This window comes from Aedes albopictus, chromosome 2, assembly GCF_035046485.1.
Source record: "Aedes albopictus strain Foshan chromosome 2, AalbF5, whole genome shotgun sequence".
Classification (NCBI taxonomy): Eukaryota; Metazoa; Arthropoda; class Insecta; order Diptera; family Culicidae; genus Aedes; species Aedes albopictus.
The window spans coordinates 17,623,062-17,643,033 of NC_085137.1; the positions used below are offsets into that span (position 1 = coordinate 17,623,062).

At 38.4% G+C, this 19,972-nt stretch overlaps 1 protein-coding gene across 1 annotated transcript in view; it reads right to left on the reverse strand.

The window, feature by feature from the left end:
- LOC109429977 (ATP-binding cassette sub-family G member 1) overlaps positions 1-19,972 on the reverse strand; it is a 132,662-nt gene that overhangs the window by 48,945 nt on the left and 63,745 nt on the right. Inside the window, exons 3-5 of the mRNA XM_062849239.1 lie at positions 15,886-16,003; positions 5,234-5,814; positions 5,037-5,156 (exon numbers count right to left, since the gene is read on the reverse strand). Of these exons, the coding sequence (XP_062705223.1) occupies positions 5,037-5,156; positions 5,234-5,814; positions 15,886-16,003 (819 nt within the window). The remainder of the gene's footprint in view (positions 1-5,036; positions 5,157-5,233; positions 5,815-15,885; positions 16,004-19,972) is intronic.

Consider the following 19,972-nt stretch of genomic DNA (forward strand, 5'->3'; position numbering starts at 1 on the left):
TGACCAAGAACAGAATAATAAAATGCACTGTTGTTTGAAGCTTGCTCCTTGAAATTTGTTGTGCGCTTGAAGTTCTGATGCACTGTTCAAGCGGAATTTCAAGACGTTTATCCTTAAAGGTTATTCCTTAAGATTATCTAGGTTCATAACGAAATTTCGCGAAGTTTACTTTAGAATTTTTTTCCAGGGAATCCTTTAAAAATTTCTCGAGTGATTCCGTCAGAGAATCTTCTATGGATTTCTTCCAAAAGTGCATTGTATATATCTTTAGAAATGGGAATTCTAGGGAATTCCTTCATGAAATCATTCAAGAATTATTCTAGGGAATCTTTAAGAAATTTCTGCAGTTATTCTAACATGCCCGTAAGAATTTCTCAGAAATTCCACGAGAGATCCGTTTGAGAAATTTCCATTGGATTTCCTTTGGAATTTCTCCCGGGATTACCTTAGAAATTCTTCTAAAATGTCCTTTAGAAAATCCATCTGGAGGAATCTCAATTTTCACCAGGGTTTTTTTTTCATAATTTTCTCCAGGGATTCGGAAATTTTATATTCCTGTATTACTGGCTGGTTCATCACCGCATTCAGATGTTGTTTCAAAGATTGTTTACGAAACTTTTTTGGCCAGTGATTTTTTTTTTTGTGTTTTTTTTTATTATTCCAGTAGTTTTTTTTTTCAGGAATTCGTACAGATATTTTGTCACGAACTCCTCTAGAGATTTCCTCAGTAATTTATACAGAGATTCCAATAGAAATATCCGAAGGAATGTTTCGTACAATTAAATCAGAGATTCACGCAGATAATCCAAAAGAATCTCCTCCAGGGATTCTTGAATTATTACAATCAGTGTTTCAAGCAGGAATCACTCCAGAGATTCCTACTGAAATTCATTAAGGAGTTCCAGTAGTATTCCTTCGAATATTTCCCCATATTTTTTCTGCATATCCTCCAAGGATTTCTATTGGATTTTTTCCACGGATTAATAAATTGCTCCAAAAATATGTCCAAGAAATTTCTACAGCAATGGAGTTTTCTCAAGACATTTTTCCTGGATTCCACCAGGATTTTTTAAAAAGAAAATCCTCCTGGTACTGTATTGAAGGATACATTTTCTTGGAGTTTCACCAAGCGTTTCCCAAGAAGTTTCCCCTGGTGTTCGTTCTGGAATTGCGTCACAAATTCCTCCTGAGATTCTTTCAGGGATTTTCCTGGGATTCCTTCAAAAATACCTTCAGGGATTTTTATAGGAATTTGACTGAAATTTTCTTCAAATATTCCTCCAGAGAATGTTTTAGCCCTTCTTCAATTTTGTTTAATCTGTATTAACGAGATTTTTAGCCCTGGACTAGTTCCTCTCGGGACCCACGCTTTACTTCCTTTCCGAAGGAAGAACTCACATTTTGTGAGTTTGTCGGGAGTGGGATTCAATCCCAGGTCCTCGGCGTGATAGTCACGAGGTTTAACCATCACACCAGGTCTGCTCCACTTACCCTTCTTCAATGGATTTCTTTTGAAATTCGTTCGAGGATCTCCAGAAACTCTTTCAGTAGTCTAAGGATTTCTTAGGAGTTTCAGCAAGGTATATCTTCAAACGTTCTTCCATGTATTTTTTCATAAAATTTCCCTCTGATACCTTTCCTGTAGAAATTTCTCCAAGAATTTCTAGAGAAATTCCTTACTTTTAAAATGGATTCTGCGATTCCATCAGAATTGTCTTCATAGATTCCTTCAAAGATTCTTCAAGAAATCGCACAAAAAATGAATAATTATTCAGAAAAGAAGCCCTTCGCATTTTTTTGAAGAAATCCCTGGAAAAACTCCGACGATACCTATGGAAATACCTAGAAGAAATTTTTTGAAAAAAAAATCTGGAAGGGCAACTAGACTAACATTTCTGAAGCAATCTTTTATTGTATCTCTGGAGGAATTCGTAGGATAATCCCTAAGGGAATACCTGAAGGAATTCCCTGATATATCTTTTAGGCAATTCTTAAAAGATTTTCGTGAGAAACTTCTGAAGGAGTTCTGGAAATGATTCATAGGAAAAATTTCTGGAAAAAATGTGAAAAAACTTCTGAAGATTTTTTTGGAGTACTTTCCGAAGAAATCCCTGAAGAGATTTCCAACGGATGCCCTTGAGAAGCGAAGACGTACTGGTATATCATAATGTGCTGTCCATAAACTACGTAGACTCAATTTTGGCAATTTCAGACCTCCCCCCTCCCCCCTCGTAGACTTTCGTCCATACAAAATTTTCGAAATTTGTAAGGACCGTAGACTTTGGCCAGACCCTCCCGTCCCCCCCTCAGAGTCTACGTAGTTTATGGACAGCCCCTAATAGGGGACGCTGAATTTTGGAAACCTTGAGCTTTGATTTTACACTGACAGCTCTGGTGAAAATGCTTGCACCATGAAATATTTCGGTAGAATTTTCCAAGAATAATTCTGGGGAATTTTAGGCTGTTTTTTAAAGACCTTCCCTAAAAGTATGGACGGAGTAAAAAATACTAGAATTTCAAAACCATCAATGACTAGTTCTTTTTGCTACAAGCTATTGATGAATTTAATTTTTCAGTATTCATAAAACGGGTATTTCCATTCCCACATTTTATATCAAAATGCATAAACAATTTTCCAATCATTCCATTCGGTCCATTCATTTTTCATCAATTCCTAGAAGTGTTTCTATTGTTGCAGGGCAGCATTAGAAGGAATTCAGGAGTACGAATTCCTAGCGGTTTAAGAAATTTCGGGGAGTTCAAAGGAGGTTGCAGGGACTTTCAGGAGAGTTTTAGAAATACTTCGGGGTTACAAGACGTTTCATTTCAGAGGATTTCAAAAATGTTTTAGTGGGCTTCAGTGAAATTTGAGGAAGATTTACAGGGACTTGAGAGGAGTTTTCCGATGGGTTTTAGTGGATTTAGCAGAGCAAGTCTACGGGGTCCTGAGGGTTATTTTTTTGTTATAAGTTCCAAGGCGTTATAAGGCATTTTAATGGTCCCAGGAGATTTAAGGGAAATCTACAGGGGCCTCATGATGTTTTCCTTAGAGATTTCGAGGATTTTCAGTAGACTCCAAGGAGTTTGAGGGACATTAACGGGGGCTTCAGTGGGTTTTCTTAAGAGTTTCTGGGTAAGGGTCACACTCGATTATCGATTCAACGGATTCTGGAACTTTCCGAATATATGGGGAAGAATACTGTAAAATCTGAAATTTCGATTGATTGCTAGTCAAAGTTGGCTTACTAAAATGTCTTTAAGAGTATTTTAAAAGCCGGGCCCGTAGTGTAGTGGCTACACGTTCACTTCATAAGTGGATGGTCATGGGTTCGATCCCAGCCTGGCACTTGCAATTTTTCGTCAGTTGCTCTTCCCCCCGAGAGCGGCTGACACCTGACCCTCTTCTGAGCATATGCTCTAACGGACCCGGAAACTTGGATATCGGTTAACGGCAACACATCAACATCGTCGTGCTCATCATTCTATCCATGGACAGGTTAGAAAGTGACAGCAGCGCAACAGCAACCAGTTCGATACAGTACAATTAGAATAGAATACTTTTAAACTTATTTCGACTGTATGGTTAATATTCGAAGAGATGGCTTTCCAGTCTTGTCAAAAATAAAAAAAATGCTATTTTATCTTCACGGTGAATATCATTTAGCATTTTTCAAATGTAGTGAAATTTACCTTAAATATTCGAAAAATGGCGGTTTTCACGTGACTTTCTTGCAGAACTGGTCTAGCCGCACAAGTATTTCATATACCATATTCTTAGGTTCAGCTTCTAAAATGAGCTGTAGGTGGTTGAATTTAGATATGACGAAATGAAATTTTCAGCACTGTCCTCAAGTATTTGAGAGACAAAGAAATAAATACAGTGGAATTTAAGGACAAGGTATTTGGAGTACGTCGTGTAACTCGGTAACACGCGTGTCTTACAATAACTCCAGCGACACTACGCTAACGCTGTACTATAAGCGTGACTTGTTTGTTTCGCATGTACTATGTACACGATGCGACCGATCCCGGAACAATTAAAGCTCAAAGTTGAAATACACTGTGATCGCGTTAACCCTATAAAAATCTAACAATACGTGTCAGCATCCAGATTAATTTTTATTCTCATTATTGTTCCTTTTAAATAATGCAAACTCATTCTGCAGCTTTCTCACATCTACATTCATCGCAATAAAATATTCATAACAAATTGTGACGCGTGGGCATCAGACAGCTCGTGATTCATTTCCTGTGTCGCAAACTCATCGCTTAGCAATTCATGATTCCGAAAACAAAACAAAACGCCACACAACCCGGCAATTGTTCAAGTCCTCTCACTCAATCTGTTCGCTCGATGGATCACAAAAGAATTTGTTTCAGTCCTTCTGATAGAACAACTCCGCTTCGCCCATCCCATCACCATTTGCAAGGGCTCGTCCATGAACTGATGGGCGATCGCAGTGCGGTGCGGTGTGGATTGACGTCTGATTCGTTCGCAGGCAGGAAAGGTACATACACTTTGTCGCGCAAGGTTCAATGTATCAACTGAAGGACTTGTTTGTAAATTAATTGCCACGGATGCACGCCGGACGCAATGCCTTGCGCATAAATGCAGCTGATGGCTGCAGCAGCGGCAGCGGCGTTACGGTTCTTGCCGTTTGAAGAACCCTTCACCGCTGTTGCTTCAATCAACCGTTGAACGTAATGCTCATTGAGTTAGAATGGTACTTTGCAGTGCACGATCGATCATGGCATTTAGAGACATATAGGTACCTAGATCGTGACTCCCCGGTTGGTTACATCTTATGGTCTCTAATTGATATCTTCAATGACTAATTTGCAGTTGAATCGCATTAACCACCCATCAGCAGCGGTGGTCATTGAACTAGTTGTATTTGATTGCACGTTGCCACATATGCCATAAACATCATAATCCAAATTCCATCGACTAAATTAAATGCACCACCGAGGTATTAATCGGAAACCGTGAACCCACATCGGAATGGCTTGATTACATCTCGAGCCGCAGTACTTACCATCGTCAAACACCGGGTCCAGCTTAATGCACTCGCTGCTCATTTCGTAGTACTTTTTCAACGCAGCCTTTATCACCTTGCTCACATCGGCTCCGTACTCGCCGACCGCGATCTCCATCACTGCAACGGAAAAAAGGAAGAAACATTTCAAATATCTCCGTTCGGCCTCCAAGCCCTTAACTACACCGGACACCTACTGAAGTCGGCCGGATTGTGGTAACTTGGACAATTATAGCCCAGATTGGACAAGAAGGGCAGCAGTTCTTTGACCGGGCCCTGGTAGAAGCAGTGCCCTTGGGTAACGGTGTACAGCTTGTCGAACATTTCGAACAGCAGCGCGCTTGGCGTGTGAACCGTGCAGATTATCGTCCTGCCGTCCTGCGCTAACCGTTTGAGCAGGGAAACACACTGCGTACAGGAGGAACTGTCCAGCCCGGTGGTCGGTTCGTCCAGGAACAGAATCGGTGGGTTGCTGATCATTTCCAGGGCGATCGCAAGGCGTTTCTTCTGGCCACCGGACAGGCCGTGGGTTGGAGTGTTACCTTTTTGTTCCAACCCTAGCATGAAAAGGATTTTCTCGATGAGCTTCTTCTTCTCTTCGGGACTTATGCTGAAGCCCAGTTTTAGGTGGGTGGCACAGCTCATGGCTTCGTTGACCGTTAGCCAGGGACGGAGAGCGTCGTGCTGCTGGATGTAGCAGGATAGCTTCCGGAAGCTTTGTGAGTTGTGGGATCGATTTTTGCCGTTCACTTGGACCAGCCCGCTGACGCCGGAGGACCTATGGAAAGAGAGAGAAAATATTGGAGGTCAGAGAGGATCTACCAGCTTTAAAGGCACAAAATGGAAACACAGTCTCCATATTAGCTTAGAATAAGCTAACGTGTAAGGCTTGAGTGCCATTAGGGCTGATACATGCTGTTCAACGGATATTTTTTGTGTTCTATCGCTAATCAATAATTTCCTTGGATCGACTTTAGTGGGAGACAAACTATGACAGGCTACAAGATTTTTCTTTTGAATTACTAAGATCATGTTATTTAGGTTAGGGGGCAGATCACAATAACGGTCGGTTTGACTACCATACTGGTACTAACATGAAACCCCAAGTAAGATATGGATCGGAACAATATGCAGAGGTTTTACGAGCCTGGGTCGTTCCATTCAGTGCCTCAGGAAACTTTACCAGGAGTTCTGTATGGAATATCTCTACGAGTTTCGACGAGTCTTTTTTCTGTACCTCGCCAAGAAACTTTAAGAGTTTAGTTGTAAGTTTTTCCAGCAGTTTTTTACGGAAATTCTTTCTGGCATTTCTCTAAAAGTTCAACCGGGAACTTTTCTAGGAATTCTACCAATAATTTCTCCAAAAGTTGCCGAAGGTATTCTTCCAGGAATTTAAATGTGAATACCTCTGGAAATCCAACCAAGGGTTTCAGTAGGATTTGCACTAGGAATGTCTGGGGTGTTTGCCGGCAATGCGTCCGTAAGATTGTCAAGCATATATCCATGGTTTCATCCAGTGATTCCTTCAGTTGTTTCATTGGAAACCTCTCTGGGATTTATTCCAGGTGTTTCTACATGGACCTACGAAAATGTCTTTAGAAATTCTGTTAGAAATTTCTAGAGGTATATAATTAGATTTTTTTTTCAAAAATTTTTCCAACAAATCTATGCAGAAAATCCTCGAAGAGGATCCGGGACATCATTTTTCTCCGAACATACGAGAACACCACCAAGAGTTCCAGCGGAAACTTTTACTCTGTGTTCCAGTGCAATTCTCAAAGTTAAAGTTCTTGGCGAAAATTCAAGAAAAAAAATCTCGGAGGAACTACCGCAGGAATTCCTGAAGGGAGGGACTTCTAAAGACATTCTGCTGCTTGCAATAAGTGCTGTCATGGTAAAATCGAAGCTGGTTACTTATGGTTTCCAAATTTCAGCGCCCCCTATACTGGTACGTACTCGCTCGTCAGGGGCGTTCATTGGAAACCCCTTCAAAGAAACTACTCCCGAAATTCCTTACAAAATTTCTCCAGAAATTTCTACAGAAATTCTTCCAGGTACTTTTCGTTGGAACTATTTCCTGAAATCCTCGAAAAGTTTCTCACGAATTTTTTTCAGAATTTTTTTTAATATGTTTTAAGAAATTCCTTCAGGTATGAATTGATACCACGAATGATACCGTCGTTAGGGGTGACATTGGGCCTAGAGGGTGACATTGGTCCATCGATCCCACGCATTCAATATAAGTCAGAGAATCCGACGGTGGATGCAAAGTATCTTAGAATTATGTATTCTAGTAGTTTATAACACAATATGCATTGCCGTAGTATTCTAAACGTACGGAATAATGGCCCAATGTCACCCCGCTTTGGCCCAATGACACCCCGCACGACGGTACCAGGAATTCCTCTAGAGATAACTTCAGAAAATGATTAAAATATTTAAGTCTAAAAGTGCTTCTGAAAAAAATCTCTTCAGGTATATTTGAAGGAGTCTGAGGAGATATTTCTGATTCCGTCTTTAGCAATTTAAAAAGAACCTTTGCAGGAATTTCTAAAGCGACCCCTAAAAGAACTCTCTCGCAGGGTTTTTTTTAAAGGGGATTTTTATGAAAAAAAAAAAAAAACACCCATGAAAGAAGTTTTTAAGGAATCTATTGCGAAAACTCCTGAAATACCAAAAGTCCGTGGAAATACTTTGAGTTCGTGGAGATATTTCTAGAAAGCCACTGACGAAATTTTGAAATGAGTAGATGTAGGAATTACTTAAAGAATCCCTTAAGGAATTGTTGACGAACTCTACAGTCTTATTCCTTTTGAAAACGTGTTTTTGAATGAATCCCAGGAAAATCTTGAAGGATGAATTTTCCAATAGGAATTCTAGGAGGAATCCCAGCAAAAACTTCTTGAGAAATTCTTGGTGCCGGGGCCCGTAGCGTAGTGGCTACACGTTCAGTTCATAAGTGGATGGTCATGAGTTCGATCCCAGCCCGGCACTTGCAATTTTTCGTCAGTTGCTCTTCCCCCAGAGAGCGACTGACACCTGATCCTCTTCTGAGCATATGCTTCAACGGACCCGGAAACTTGGATATCGGCTAACGGCAACTCATAATGGACCCCCAATCGGACTGGAGAAGGAACAAGAGCCACACATCAACATCCTCGTGCTCATCATTCTACCCATGGACAGGGTAGAAAGTGACAGCAGCACATCGGCAACCATTTCGATATTGTACAATTAGAATAGAATACATTTAGGCACTGTACAAAGTGTTAGTGCAGCCACCAATTGGAATCGCTCACGCAGTGCCCTAGTGGACAAAAGAGCTGTAAATTAGAGAAAGAAAGAAAGAAAGAAAGAAAGAAATTTTGTTAAGAAACTTTAGAAGAATTTCTTCAATAGAATATCAGGGGGATTTCCTTTAAAAAACCTGGCGAATTTTTGAAGCAATTTCTTGAAGATTCTCTGGAAGATTTTTTTTTAAAATACTTGAAAAATGTTATTAATAATTTTCTGATGAAATTTTTGAAGATATGCATAATGCAATGTTGGAAGTAATTCAAAGGAATCTCTGCAGAAATGCCTAAAGGAATCCATGCAAGAATATCTAAAGGAAACTTTGGTGATTTTTCATTAATCCCATGAAGATTATCTTAAGAACCTCTGAAAGAGTTTTTTAAGGAAACTTTGGAAGGGCAAAAGGTTATTGCAACCATAACAAATTGCATATGCCCGTTACCCATAAATAATTGAAAACGTTCCATACATTATAAAAAATGTACCGGTAAAACATAAAATTTTCTCAGTGAAATTTTGCACCAATAAATTATGCTAAAATGCTCCATTATAAAATACAAATGCTCCATAGAAAAATGCAAATGCCCCATAAAAAAATGAAATTTCACCATAGAAAATAGACAAATGCTCCATAAGTATTATCAAGAGGATCAAAGTAAGCCGTGTTGAAAGCGGATGTGAAAATTTTTCGTGCTGCAAATTTTCTTCTGTCAATTTCAAAAATCTATAATGTAGTTGATTATATTTCTGATAGAATTTGTGTTAGATTGTCTTTCAAGAAGTATAATCCGGTGCATACAGGATGCTGGCCAGTGTGTTTCAGAGTGAAAAAGTGAAAGTTTAAATTCCGTTAAGAGTGGCGGTTGAGAGTTGGTTAAGAAGCAGCTAACATAGAAAAAAAATGAACCTCAAACGGGAGCAATTAAGAAAATCACGGATTTTTTAGTGCCGTTAGCTTTGGTGTATTCGTTGTGGAAAAAGAGAGAATCGGTAAAAGATAGACGGGGAACCATGAGGAAAGATCTTTCTGATTTATTTATCTCGTGTCATTTTGTTCTTATTTGTGAATCGATCGCGTTCGGCATTGTCTCACGCGTGGGTGTTTAAGATGTTTAGCATTGTGTTCTCCTTAGTTGCAAACGCATAACTTATGTGGGGTGAGTTTTGAAGCACAATAGATCGCGTCCACTGTCCAAGGTTTAGAATGGTATTTCTTCGCGAGCGCATGAATATTCGCGAATCAAAACATTACATTCGTTTACCAAGACGAAATCCTCAACACATCTCCCTTTCCCCTATCCAAACTCCTAGTGATTTCTCGTAGTAACGCAGAGAATTCCTCGGTTATTGGCCTAAGCGAGATTCACGTCATCACTTCCTCTCCTATCCTCAGTTGACCTGCATTCGGACGCGGCCGGCGCTGGTATTGCTTATTGAAAAGTATTGGGATTACAGCATTTACACAATGAAGAGAAAGCTAATCCCAAGCATCATCTGTTGGTTCTTTGTGTAAATGCAGTTGTCCTTGCAATAACAGAGGAGCAACCGCGGGCGGTCAATCATGCTCATGCTCATGCTCATGCTCAAATGCTCCATAAGTATTATCAAAACTGCACCACATAAAATACAATTTGCTCCATAAAAAAATGAAAATTCTCCACAACTTTAAACATTTGCAATCACTAAAGCAGTGCAATGTAAAGCAATTAAGCCCTGTCGAATTAAATTATGAAAATATGCTATCTACGGAGGATTCTTATTTTTATGGAGCAATTCATATTTTCTATGGTGCAGTTTGTTAATACTTATGGAGCATTTATCTATTTTCTATGGTGCAATTTCAATTTTTTGTGGTGCAATTTTATTTTTCTATGGAGCAATATTCAATTTTCTATGGGTACAATTTTATTTTTTTATGAAACATATGCATTTTTCTATGGAGCATTTGTATTTTATTATGGAGCATTTCAGTATTATTTAATGGTGCATAATTTCACTTTTAATGTGAAAATTTTATGTTTTACCGGTACATTTTTTATTATATATGAAACGTTTTTAATTATTTATGGGTAGCATTGTACATTTTCAGGGAACATATGTTCATTCTTTATGGAGCGCTTTTTGATTTTTTATGGAGCGTTTCTATTTGTTTATGGGTGCAATAAATAGGCTGCCCTTTGGAAGGTGTTCAAAAGAAATCCAATGCAAAATTTCTGAAGGTATTCAAAACTTTTGATTTTCTTGGAGAAATCCTTGGAAGAGTTTTTCGAAAGAATCTCAGGAGAGATTTTTGACAACAAAAAAACATTCAGAGATTTCTTAGGAAGCTCATGGAACTCTAGAAGAGTTTCTGTAGCAATGGATGGATGCATGGAAGCATGGATGATTCTATAAAACAATCCCTGGAGAACTTTTTGAAGGAATTCAGGGTATATTTTCGGCAAGAAACTCCTGGTTGATTTTCTAATGGAAGAATTTATAAAAGAGTTTTTAGTATTTCATTGTTCTTAGTTTGTGGATAAATCTTTAGGGAACTTCTGAGATATTCATAAATAATTATATGGATGTTCCAAAGAAATCTCTTGAACAATTGTTAAAGGAATTTTCAGAGAAATCTCAGAAAGAATCCCTGGCAAAATTCGATATTGCTGAATAATAAACAACGAGGATAGACTTGATAATAAATTCGACCAAGACGAAGTATATGATTACAGGTAGGAACAGAGGCAACCCTCAGGTAGTTGATAAATATGCTTCAGTAAGAGTAACATTTGTTCGTTTTTCTGCATGAGTTTCCAAGCCCTAGTACCGTGAACTGGGGTCAAATTGATCTCCGGGTCCAAATTGATCAGATAGTTTTCCATTAAATAAGGCATACTTTAAATAGTTTCTTCACAAACATCGTTTAGTATCTGATTCTAACTGCACGATACATGAAATGAAACTATTGAAAGTATGCTCAATCTACAGCAAAAACGTCTGATCAATTTCGACCCGAAGGTCTTTTTTTTAATCACGTGTGCTTTAACGTGATGTGTGTTTAAAAGCTAATTCTACTCTAAAAAACCGCAGATCAATTCGACCACGGTTTACGGTACTCACTGTTCCTCAACCCCAAACTACATCAATGCATTTTGACAAGTTTCCAAAAGAAAAACACGGAATAAACAGGGGAATTTTCGAAACAATATTTGATGGAATTTTTGAAGGAATTCCGAAAATAATTACTGAACGAATAATTGGGGGCATTTTTGCAAGAACCATTTAAGAAATTCTTCAGTAAATACGTGGAGGAGTTTCTAATTTTCAGAAGAAATTATTACCAGATTTTTTGAAGCAACACAAGAAAACATTGTTGAACCCTTTATAATTTCCTGAATCCTTGGAGGAATTTCAGCAGAAATGCCTGGAGGGATTTCTATGGAAACCCTTGGAGAAATTGCTGAAGCAAACAGGAAGAATACCGGAAAAAATCTTTGGATAAATTCCTGAAAGAATACATGAGAAGAAATCCTTTGAGGAGTTCTTAAAGGTTCTCTGAGGGAAGATCCTGAAGTAATCATTGGAGGAACTGCTGAAGGAAACCAGGGAATACCTAATGGAATACTTGTGGAAATATTTAAACGGATTCATAAACAATCATCGAATAAATTGCTTAAGTAATACTTAGAGACATCTTTGGAAATATTCCTGGAGTAATAGTAGCAAATCCACCAAAAGGATAACTCAACCTTTTGGGGCAAAATGGTTTTGCAACTGCTTTCACCAGCTCACTGGACTCCAATAAGTTTGTTATGCTGTTTTTGATCCAGGTCATATATTGCCCCTCCGGCCTGAAAGAGTTAGAGGAATTCTTGAGACAATCTTTGGAGGAGTTCCTGCAAGGTTTGATAGAGGATTTTTTTAAGAATTTCTTGGAGAAACCTCTGATGGAATCCCAAAATGATCTGATGGAATCCTAAAATGATCAAAAGAAACCTCTGGAGGAATCCTAAAATGATCTTGCGAAAAAATTCTATTAAATTTCTTTGAGGAATCCTAAGACAAATTCTTTGGAGGAAGCCTAAGAAAAAATCTAAAAATAACTTCTCAAGAATGGCTCAAAGAATAATTGGAGAAATTCTTGGAGAATCCTTGGAGAAATACATTAGGGAATTCTTGGGGAAATTCTGGCAGAAATCCATGGAAATTTTTATGAAAGAATCTATGTTGAAAAAAATCTTTGGGAGTTCCCGAAGGATTTCTCAAAATAGAATTGGAGGAGTTTATAAACGAGTCCTGCGAGGGATCCATTAAAGAACCCTTTGGAGGATTACCCCGAAGAATACGAATCGAAATTTTTGATGGAGTTTATGCAGAAATTACTGGCGCAATTTTTATAGGAGTTATTGAGAAAAAAAATATATTTTAGGAAAAGGTCATACCTAGTTAAGTACCGTAAACCGGGATGAAATTGATAATTCGGGTACCACATTGTAATTCCATCCTAAGAACTTCTTAACGTCGTAATGATCTTAAACTTCTTACCTCATCCAGTAAATTGATGTCTAGAGATAAGCATGAACTTCTAAAAAATAGTTTTGCCTTATATTTTTAGAAATTGTAAATGTGTTCTTCAGTAAGTTGAAATAATTGATTGCCGCTAGCACTTCCGATGAATTGTCTGTTTTGCCATTTTTTGTGGAGCCTTCATTGTAAAGTTATGTAGCTATGCGGAATATGAATAAGTTTAAAACATAACATTTTTCTGTTGAATAGTCATTTATTGTGATAGAATTCTTTTATTTCAAAGAAAATTTCCTACCTTTAGGTGACTAGAGGGCAATTTCAAAATAATTTCTTATAATTTTGCACTTCAACAGTCGAATTTACTTGCTGTAAGAGTTTTAGAAGAGCAAAACTAATCGAGGAAGGACATCTCTTTTCTAACCGATGTTCAATTATATGCTGATAAATGTCAACCTAAAGGTGCATTTTATTTATTTTTTATATTTTGTTGTTGAGCTCTTTAATTATCAGTTGTTCGATACTGCACTTGTGTCACACGCAGCCCGAAATAGGTAGCGAGACGTCATCTCGACGTAAGAAGCATGCCATCGCCAATCAACAAGATGATGACTGACTCCGACACCGTTTAGCGATGACAATAACGGACCTTCAGGAATGGCATCATGGAGGAAAATTGACTTCCGATCCCTCGAAGATATAAAAGGATGGACATACACTCCCGTTCAAAAGTTTGGGGTCACCCCCTCAAAAACATGTCATTTTTTTAGGCCCATATCTCCGCCAATTTGCGTCCGATTTCAAAACCCTAGGTTTCATTCAAAAGATAATAAGTCAAAGAAACTTTGAGCATGATTTAAAAGAAACTTTTTCAAAAAATTTTGTATGTAAACTTAACCCAAAGTTGCCAAATTTTCTAAAAAATGAATATAAACTTACGGCAGTATCGCTGGAAGTTGGGTCGACCAAATTTTTAAGATGAGAGCGGTAATATGGCCCATTTTCTATTAGCTTTCAACTGATTTTTACAGAACTTAGCTAAAAAATCTAGAAAAAAAGTAATTAAGTAAATTAATCCTTGATGTCATCGACCAAAAGTTTGGGGTCACCCCTCAATATGATGTATCGGCCAAAAGTTTGGGGTCACTTTCGTAAAACATGGAAAAGTGATTTGATGATATCTTCGTCATCTGTAGTTCAATTTTAATTCTTTTTGGCTCATTTCAAAGATAATTAACTAAATTTACGTTTGATGTCTTCAACTTAACGTATTTAACGATTTTTGTATATAAAAATGTTATGCAAAGTTAACACATTTCACCACACTTCAAAAAATGAGGCAACTTTACGTTAAGTATTAGTATGTAAATTTCAACAAATATGTGTGGTTCAATGTCTATGCAGAAAGTATCATTCATTTCGTTTCAAATAAGCCAAGAAGAATTAAAATTGAATGAAAGATGACAAAGATATCAACAAATCACTTTTCCATGTTTTACGATAGTGACCCCAAACTTTTGGCCGGTGACATCAAGGATCAATTTACTTAATAACTTTTTATCTAGATTTTTCAGCTAAGTTCTGTAAAAAGCAGTTGAAAGCTAATAGAAAATGGGTTATATTACCGCTCTCAGCTTAAAATTTGGTCAACCCAACTTCCAGCGACACTGCCGTAAGTTTATATTCATTTTTTAGAAAATTTGGCAACTTTAGGCTAAGTTTACATACAAAATTTTTTGAAAAAGTTTCTTTTAAATCATGTTTAAAGTTTCTTTGACTTATTATCTTTTGAATGAGACCTAGGGTATTGAAATCGAACGCAAATTGGCGAAGATATGGGCCTAAAAAAATGGCATGTTTTTAGGGGGTGACCCCAAACTTTTTATCGGGAGTGCATGAAGAAATTTCTGACGCAATTTTCGAAAATTGTTTAACTCTTATAGGAAAAGGACATACGAGTTAAAGTACTAGGTTTAAAGGACAATTTCACCGTCTTAGACCTTACGGCCTCTACAGACTGAATATTACTAGCATTCGACAACGGACAGCACATACAGGGGGTGGCCAAAATGTTTGGGATAGGCAACTTTTTTTCTCTCACAAAAAAAAGTTCAACATGATGTAACTTTTCATAGAGTGCATCAAACATTCTCAAATTTTGCCTGCTTGTCCTATTATACGTGCATCATTGGTACAAATTTGAGTTTTATTGGTTAATCTTTTGCGAAGCTAGAACCGTTCTCGTAAAACACTATTTTTTAGACAACTAATTTTTGAACTGTCATATCTGGGAAACTGATGAACGAAAATGTATGGCCACCCCCTGTATAACACCCAGTGGCCCAATGGAGAATTTTTCGTTCGACGAAAAGTTTTTCCCGACAGAGGCGAGAGTCCAGACAAGTTGAAATGTGTGGGATTAGATAAAACACGATGTTATCTTATCATGATTAACAATTTGAATGTAACAACACATTATCTTTGAGTCAAACTATCTTTTGGTACCGTAAACTGGGGTGTAGTTGATCAGTGGGGTGAACCTGATCACTCAATTACCCGCGGATATTGACTTTCAAGGAAGCTACTATTGTATTTTAACCATTCGCAATCCAATGACGTAACATTAAAATGGAATGATAACTTCCTTGAAAGTCGATATCCGCGGGTAATTGAGTGATCAGGTTCACCCCACTGATCAACTACACCCCAGTTTACGGTATTCCAAACTGTATTGAATTCATTTTTTGAACTTCGCATTTCATCTTGTCCCACCCATTTCTACTTGCCCAGCGTACCTTAGTTAGTTGGATTTTTGTATGGTGACTTGACAATTTCTCAAATGGCGTAAGAATTATGATTTCTTGTGTAATTTTCTGCTCTTTGAGCAGAACTGGGATTCACTGCGTTGGAAAAGAAATTCCAAGAAGAATCACTTGAGAAATGCTTTGAAAAATCCTGGAAGCATTCCTTGGAAGTACGCCACTGTGAATCTACTTCGTTCTGAATATATTCAATGATAAGAGTGAATAAGTGCCAGAAGGATACTTACACATAGCCGGCCAGGATGTTGAGAAGTGTGCTCTTCCCGGCCCCCGAGGGCCCCATGATTGCCGTCAGCTCTCCGGAATTGAACGATCCATTCAGGCCGTGAAGAATCTCTTTGCTCTCTGCAAAATACGGAACAAAACAAAAATCAACCCGTCAATGTCAAGTTTAAGATCAAATCCATGCGAAAAAAAACGCAAAAATTGCCGGTCAATTAATCGAACTGCAGGCATCGCGCGGCGCGGCACGGTTCGCATATAGGTGGTGAGCAGAAGCTTCCAGAAGTGCTGAAGGTGCCGCCGCGCCGGGGCAATTGAACACAGTACGTAGTGTAAAGTGGAGAGGAAGACGCTAAACTTCAACGATTTGCACTCATCGATCGAGCACCAGATGCAAAACCCGGCGCCGCCGTTTGTCGCTTTGATTTCCCCGTGCGTCGTCGTGCGTCAATTGATCGTTCAATTCCAACCGCTTGGAAACCTCCCCGAAGGGTACTTGTTTCCAATCAACGACGGCGACGGGTCGGGTGACCGTGTATCTGTATGGGATGGTAACATAAGGCTGAATTTCAAAAGGCTGAATGCACATAAGGCTGAATACAAAAGGCTGAAACTATGGATATGTAACAAAAGGCTGAAATTACAAAAGGCTGAAATAACGAAAGGCTGAAAACATGGCAAATTCCAAAACTTGAAATATGCATAATAATGGGATGCTAACATAAGGCTGAATTTCAAAAGGCTGAATGCACAAAAGGCTGAACACGAAAGGCTGAAAATAACATAAGGCTGAATTTCAAAAGGCTGAATGAACAAAAGGCTGAAATTGCAAAAATGCAGGAAATGAGTTATAGTACTTCTTCTTCTTCTTTTTTTTCTGGCGTAACGTCCCAACTGAGACAAAGCTTGCTTTCAGCTTCTATACGCATTTCAACAGGTTTTAATTGAGAGCCTTCTCTGCCAATGACCACTTTGCATTTGTATATCGTGCGACAGGCAGAAAGATTCTTTATGCCAGCGGTTGTTAAAGGAATTTTTCATTACAAAAAGTTTCTGGCCCGAGGGAAAATCGAACCTGTCACCCTCAGCATGACTACCCGTTCGCTAACCAGATCGACTACATATATGAGTCCTAGTCATAGAATATGCTTAGTGAAGAGGCTAATGATGCATACCAACTAACACAAAAAATGACTGATGGTATTTCAATCGGAGGTTTTTCCTTCTTTGAGCATGAGCTATTCTTTCGAGTCATGCTGTTATGGAGATTGGTTGCCATTACAGCTGCCAACAATGTGATCAGAGATTTTTCCTTCTTTTAAATATATGCTATTCTTTGGAGAAATACTGTCATAGTTGTGTAGGCGATCAATAATGCATACTTTAGCGCGGAAAAACAGTCCTAACGCTTTCCGATTTCGAACATAGTAACGGAAGCATATGAATAAGTGTAATCAGTTTCGTAGCTTTTAATTCCGCCCTATGTTGCTTATCCTTTGACAGATATGCGTATTTCGACTACCACTTGTAATCTTCCTCAGTGTCAGTTATCCACTGACTGAGTGGATAACTGACACTGAGGAAGATTACAAGTGGTAGTCGAAATACGCGTATCTGTCAAAGGATAAGCAACATAGGGCGGAATTAAAAGGTACGAAACTGATTACACTCATTCATAGAGGGTATTCTGCTTAGAGGGTTCGAAAAGTCGGTACAAGAACGGAAGCATGTTCGTCCAATGAACCATCAACCAATTAGCGGTAGTGTGCGTCAAATGTCAAACTCAAGCAAAACCAATGCAAGTGTCAGGGCGGAGTGGTCGGCCAACTAGAAAATTTCCATAAAGATCATTATATCAGTGTACGCTATGATTAATTAGAGTGTTATGTCTGTTTGTCTGTGATGTTAGTGCTGCCTTTAGGCCCGCATGACTGCCTTTAGGCTCGCCGTTTGAAAACTAGTCGAATCATTATTTCAGCCTTATGTTATTTCAGCCTTTTGAAATTTTCAGCCTTTTGTGATTCAGCCTTTCGTAATTCAGCCTTTTGTTATTTCAGCCTTTCGTGATTCAGCCTTTTGTACGTAACCCATAATAATGAACTCTATAGAATCTGAGCTGAGGGTTTAATGATTTAAAAAATGGTATTACACAAGGTATTATATTTTCCGGAATGCTATTCCCCGGAGTGGCATTTGCCGAAATGTCGTTCCCGTTGGTGCTGTGTCATTATGCCGAAGGATATCAGGCCTCAAATGCCACTAAGACGAATGGGTTATAATGATTTTGATGCAAAGGAGGTTTACTAGGCAGCCTAGTAGAATGGTTAAATTATGATCTATGCATTTACCTCGAAAGAACAGCCTTTCTAAAAAAGCGGGAAAAATCTCTAATGGAAGAGTAAGTATTGTGGCCGCAAATAGTACAGTATAACGACCAAGCGGAAAGGTTTGATGATAATATCTGCATACTAATAACTCACCCGTGAGTGATGTTTCCTTCTTTTAAAAATAGGCTGTTCTTTTGAGGTATTTGCATATATTCAGTGTTGGCATTCTTACCAATGTGTAAAATGCAGCGAGCTTCTGCGTGCGCTTATTCCTTAACAACGATTCATCGAAGATTTCCCCTTCTTTTGAACATAGGCTGTTCTTACTGTGTTTGAATGTTATAGCTGCATCTTTTTTTATCAAAGGTTTTCCTTCTTATAAAATGTTGGAAGAACCATAATTTAAGTTCAGGTGTTGAAGCTGCTTACTTTTTACCAGATGTTTCTCCTTCTTATAAAATAGGCTATTCTTTCAAGCAGTATTGTATTCGAACAGAACGTGAGCCAAAAATGAACTGTACACTTTAAATTTTTTGGTCGACAAAGCATTGAACTTGCCTGTCAGAGCTTTTGCTGCTTAAGAGCGCCCGCTCGGTTCCCATTCGACTCTGAGTTCACATGCGCTTATCTTCATCATTAAATCCTATGTGTCTTCTTTCCTAGGACTAGAACCTTGTGCCGCATCTACATGTTTGGACGTTATTATGTTATGTCACAGGGAAATGCATCATAGATCCTTTGGTACGACATTGTGGTCTCGGATATTGAAATACAGCTCCAGGAATTTAGATTTTTCGAAACACAGGATGCGATGGTCGGGCTGGTTCACTCTTCAATAAAAGGAGATTGAATTAGACCAAAAGATTGCCAAAATTGAAGGGTGAAATGGCGCAAATATGACCATTTTAGTATCACAGATACCAGGGTAACATGTTAGTCAGCATGCTACGGGTTCAGTCCTTTCCAGTTCATGACGCGTTCAATTTGCATGTTCAAATATATTTGATCGCAGTGTGCCGGGTATGAACTTCAATGCAAATTGAACGCGTTCACACTGCAGTGCTGCTATCGGTTCTGAATTCTTATGCGCACAACATTGGGGGAAATAGTTTCTGTCGATATGTGATGCTAATAAACCTGTTTAGTCACCCGGAGTTCCTTGAGAAACTTAATCAGGGATGGTCAACTGATGGACCGACGATCAGACTCTATTGGTTTAGGCAATTTTATGATTTTTGATAATTCATGCCAATAACTCCGTTACTGTATTGTATTAAATCATATGATTGGAAATCCGGATTTTCCAAAACCCATGTTGACCGGACTGGTACGCTAAGATATGGTTCCAATAGCAGAAGAATTTCTGAATCTAATGAGCTCAAAATGTTTGAAATCTGTGGAAACAGGTAGGGAGGTATGGCCATTTCAGTTTCGCGGATTTCGCTAGTGTTGAGTTTAGAGCTCGCACGCGTTGTAAATTTAGAACTGAACAAAGTTCAAACATTTTTGAGCAACAGTTAGGTACAATAGTTTTTGCCTCAACTACCGCTTATTACCCGAATTACCCGAACAATTGTTTACATCTAAGACTCATTCAACCTAGTTTCCGAGTTGACACACATAATACTTCAAACGAGTGGAAATAAATTGATGGCGAAATCCTTTGTCAATTTGAGCTAAAATAGTTTAGTGTTAGCGGGGTATTGGCCGATATGATACTGAAGAAAGTAAAATAACATAGACATTATGATACCGAATTCCATAA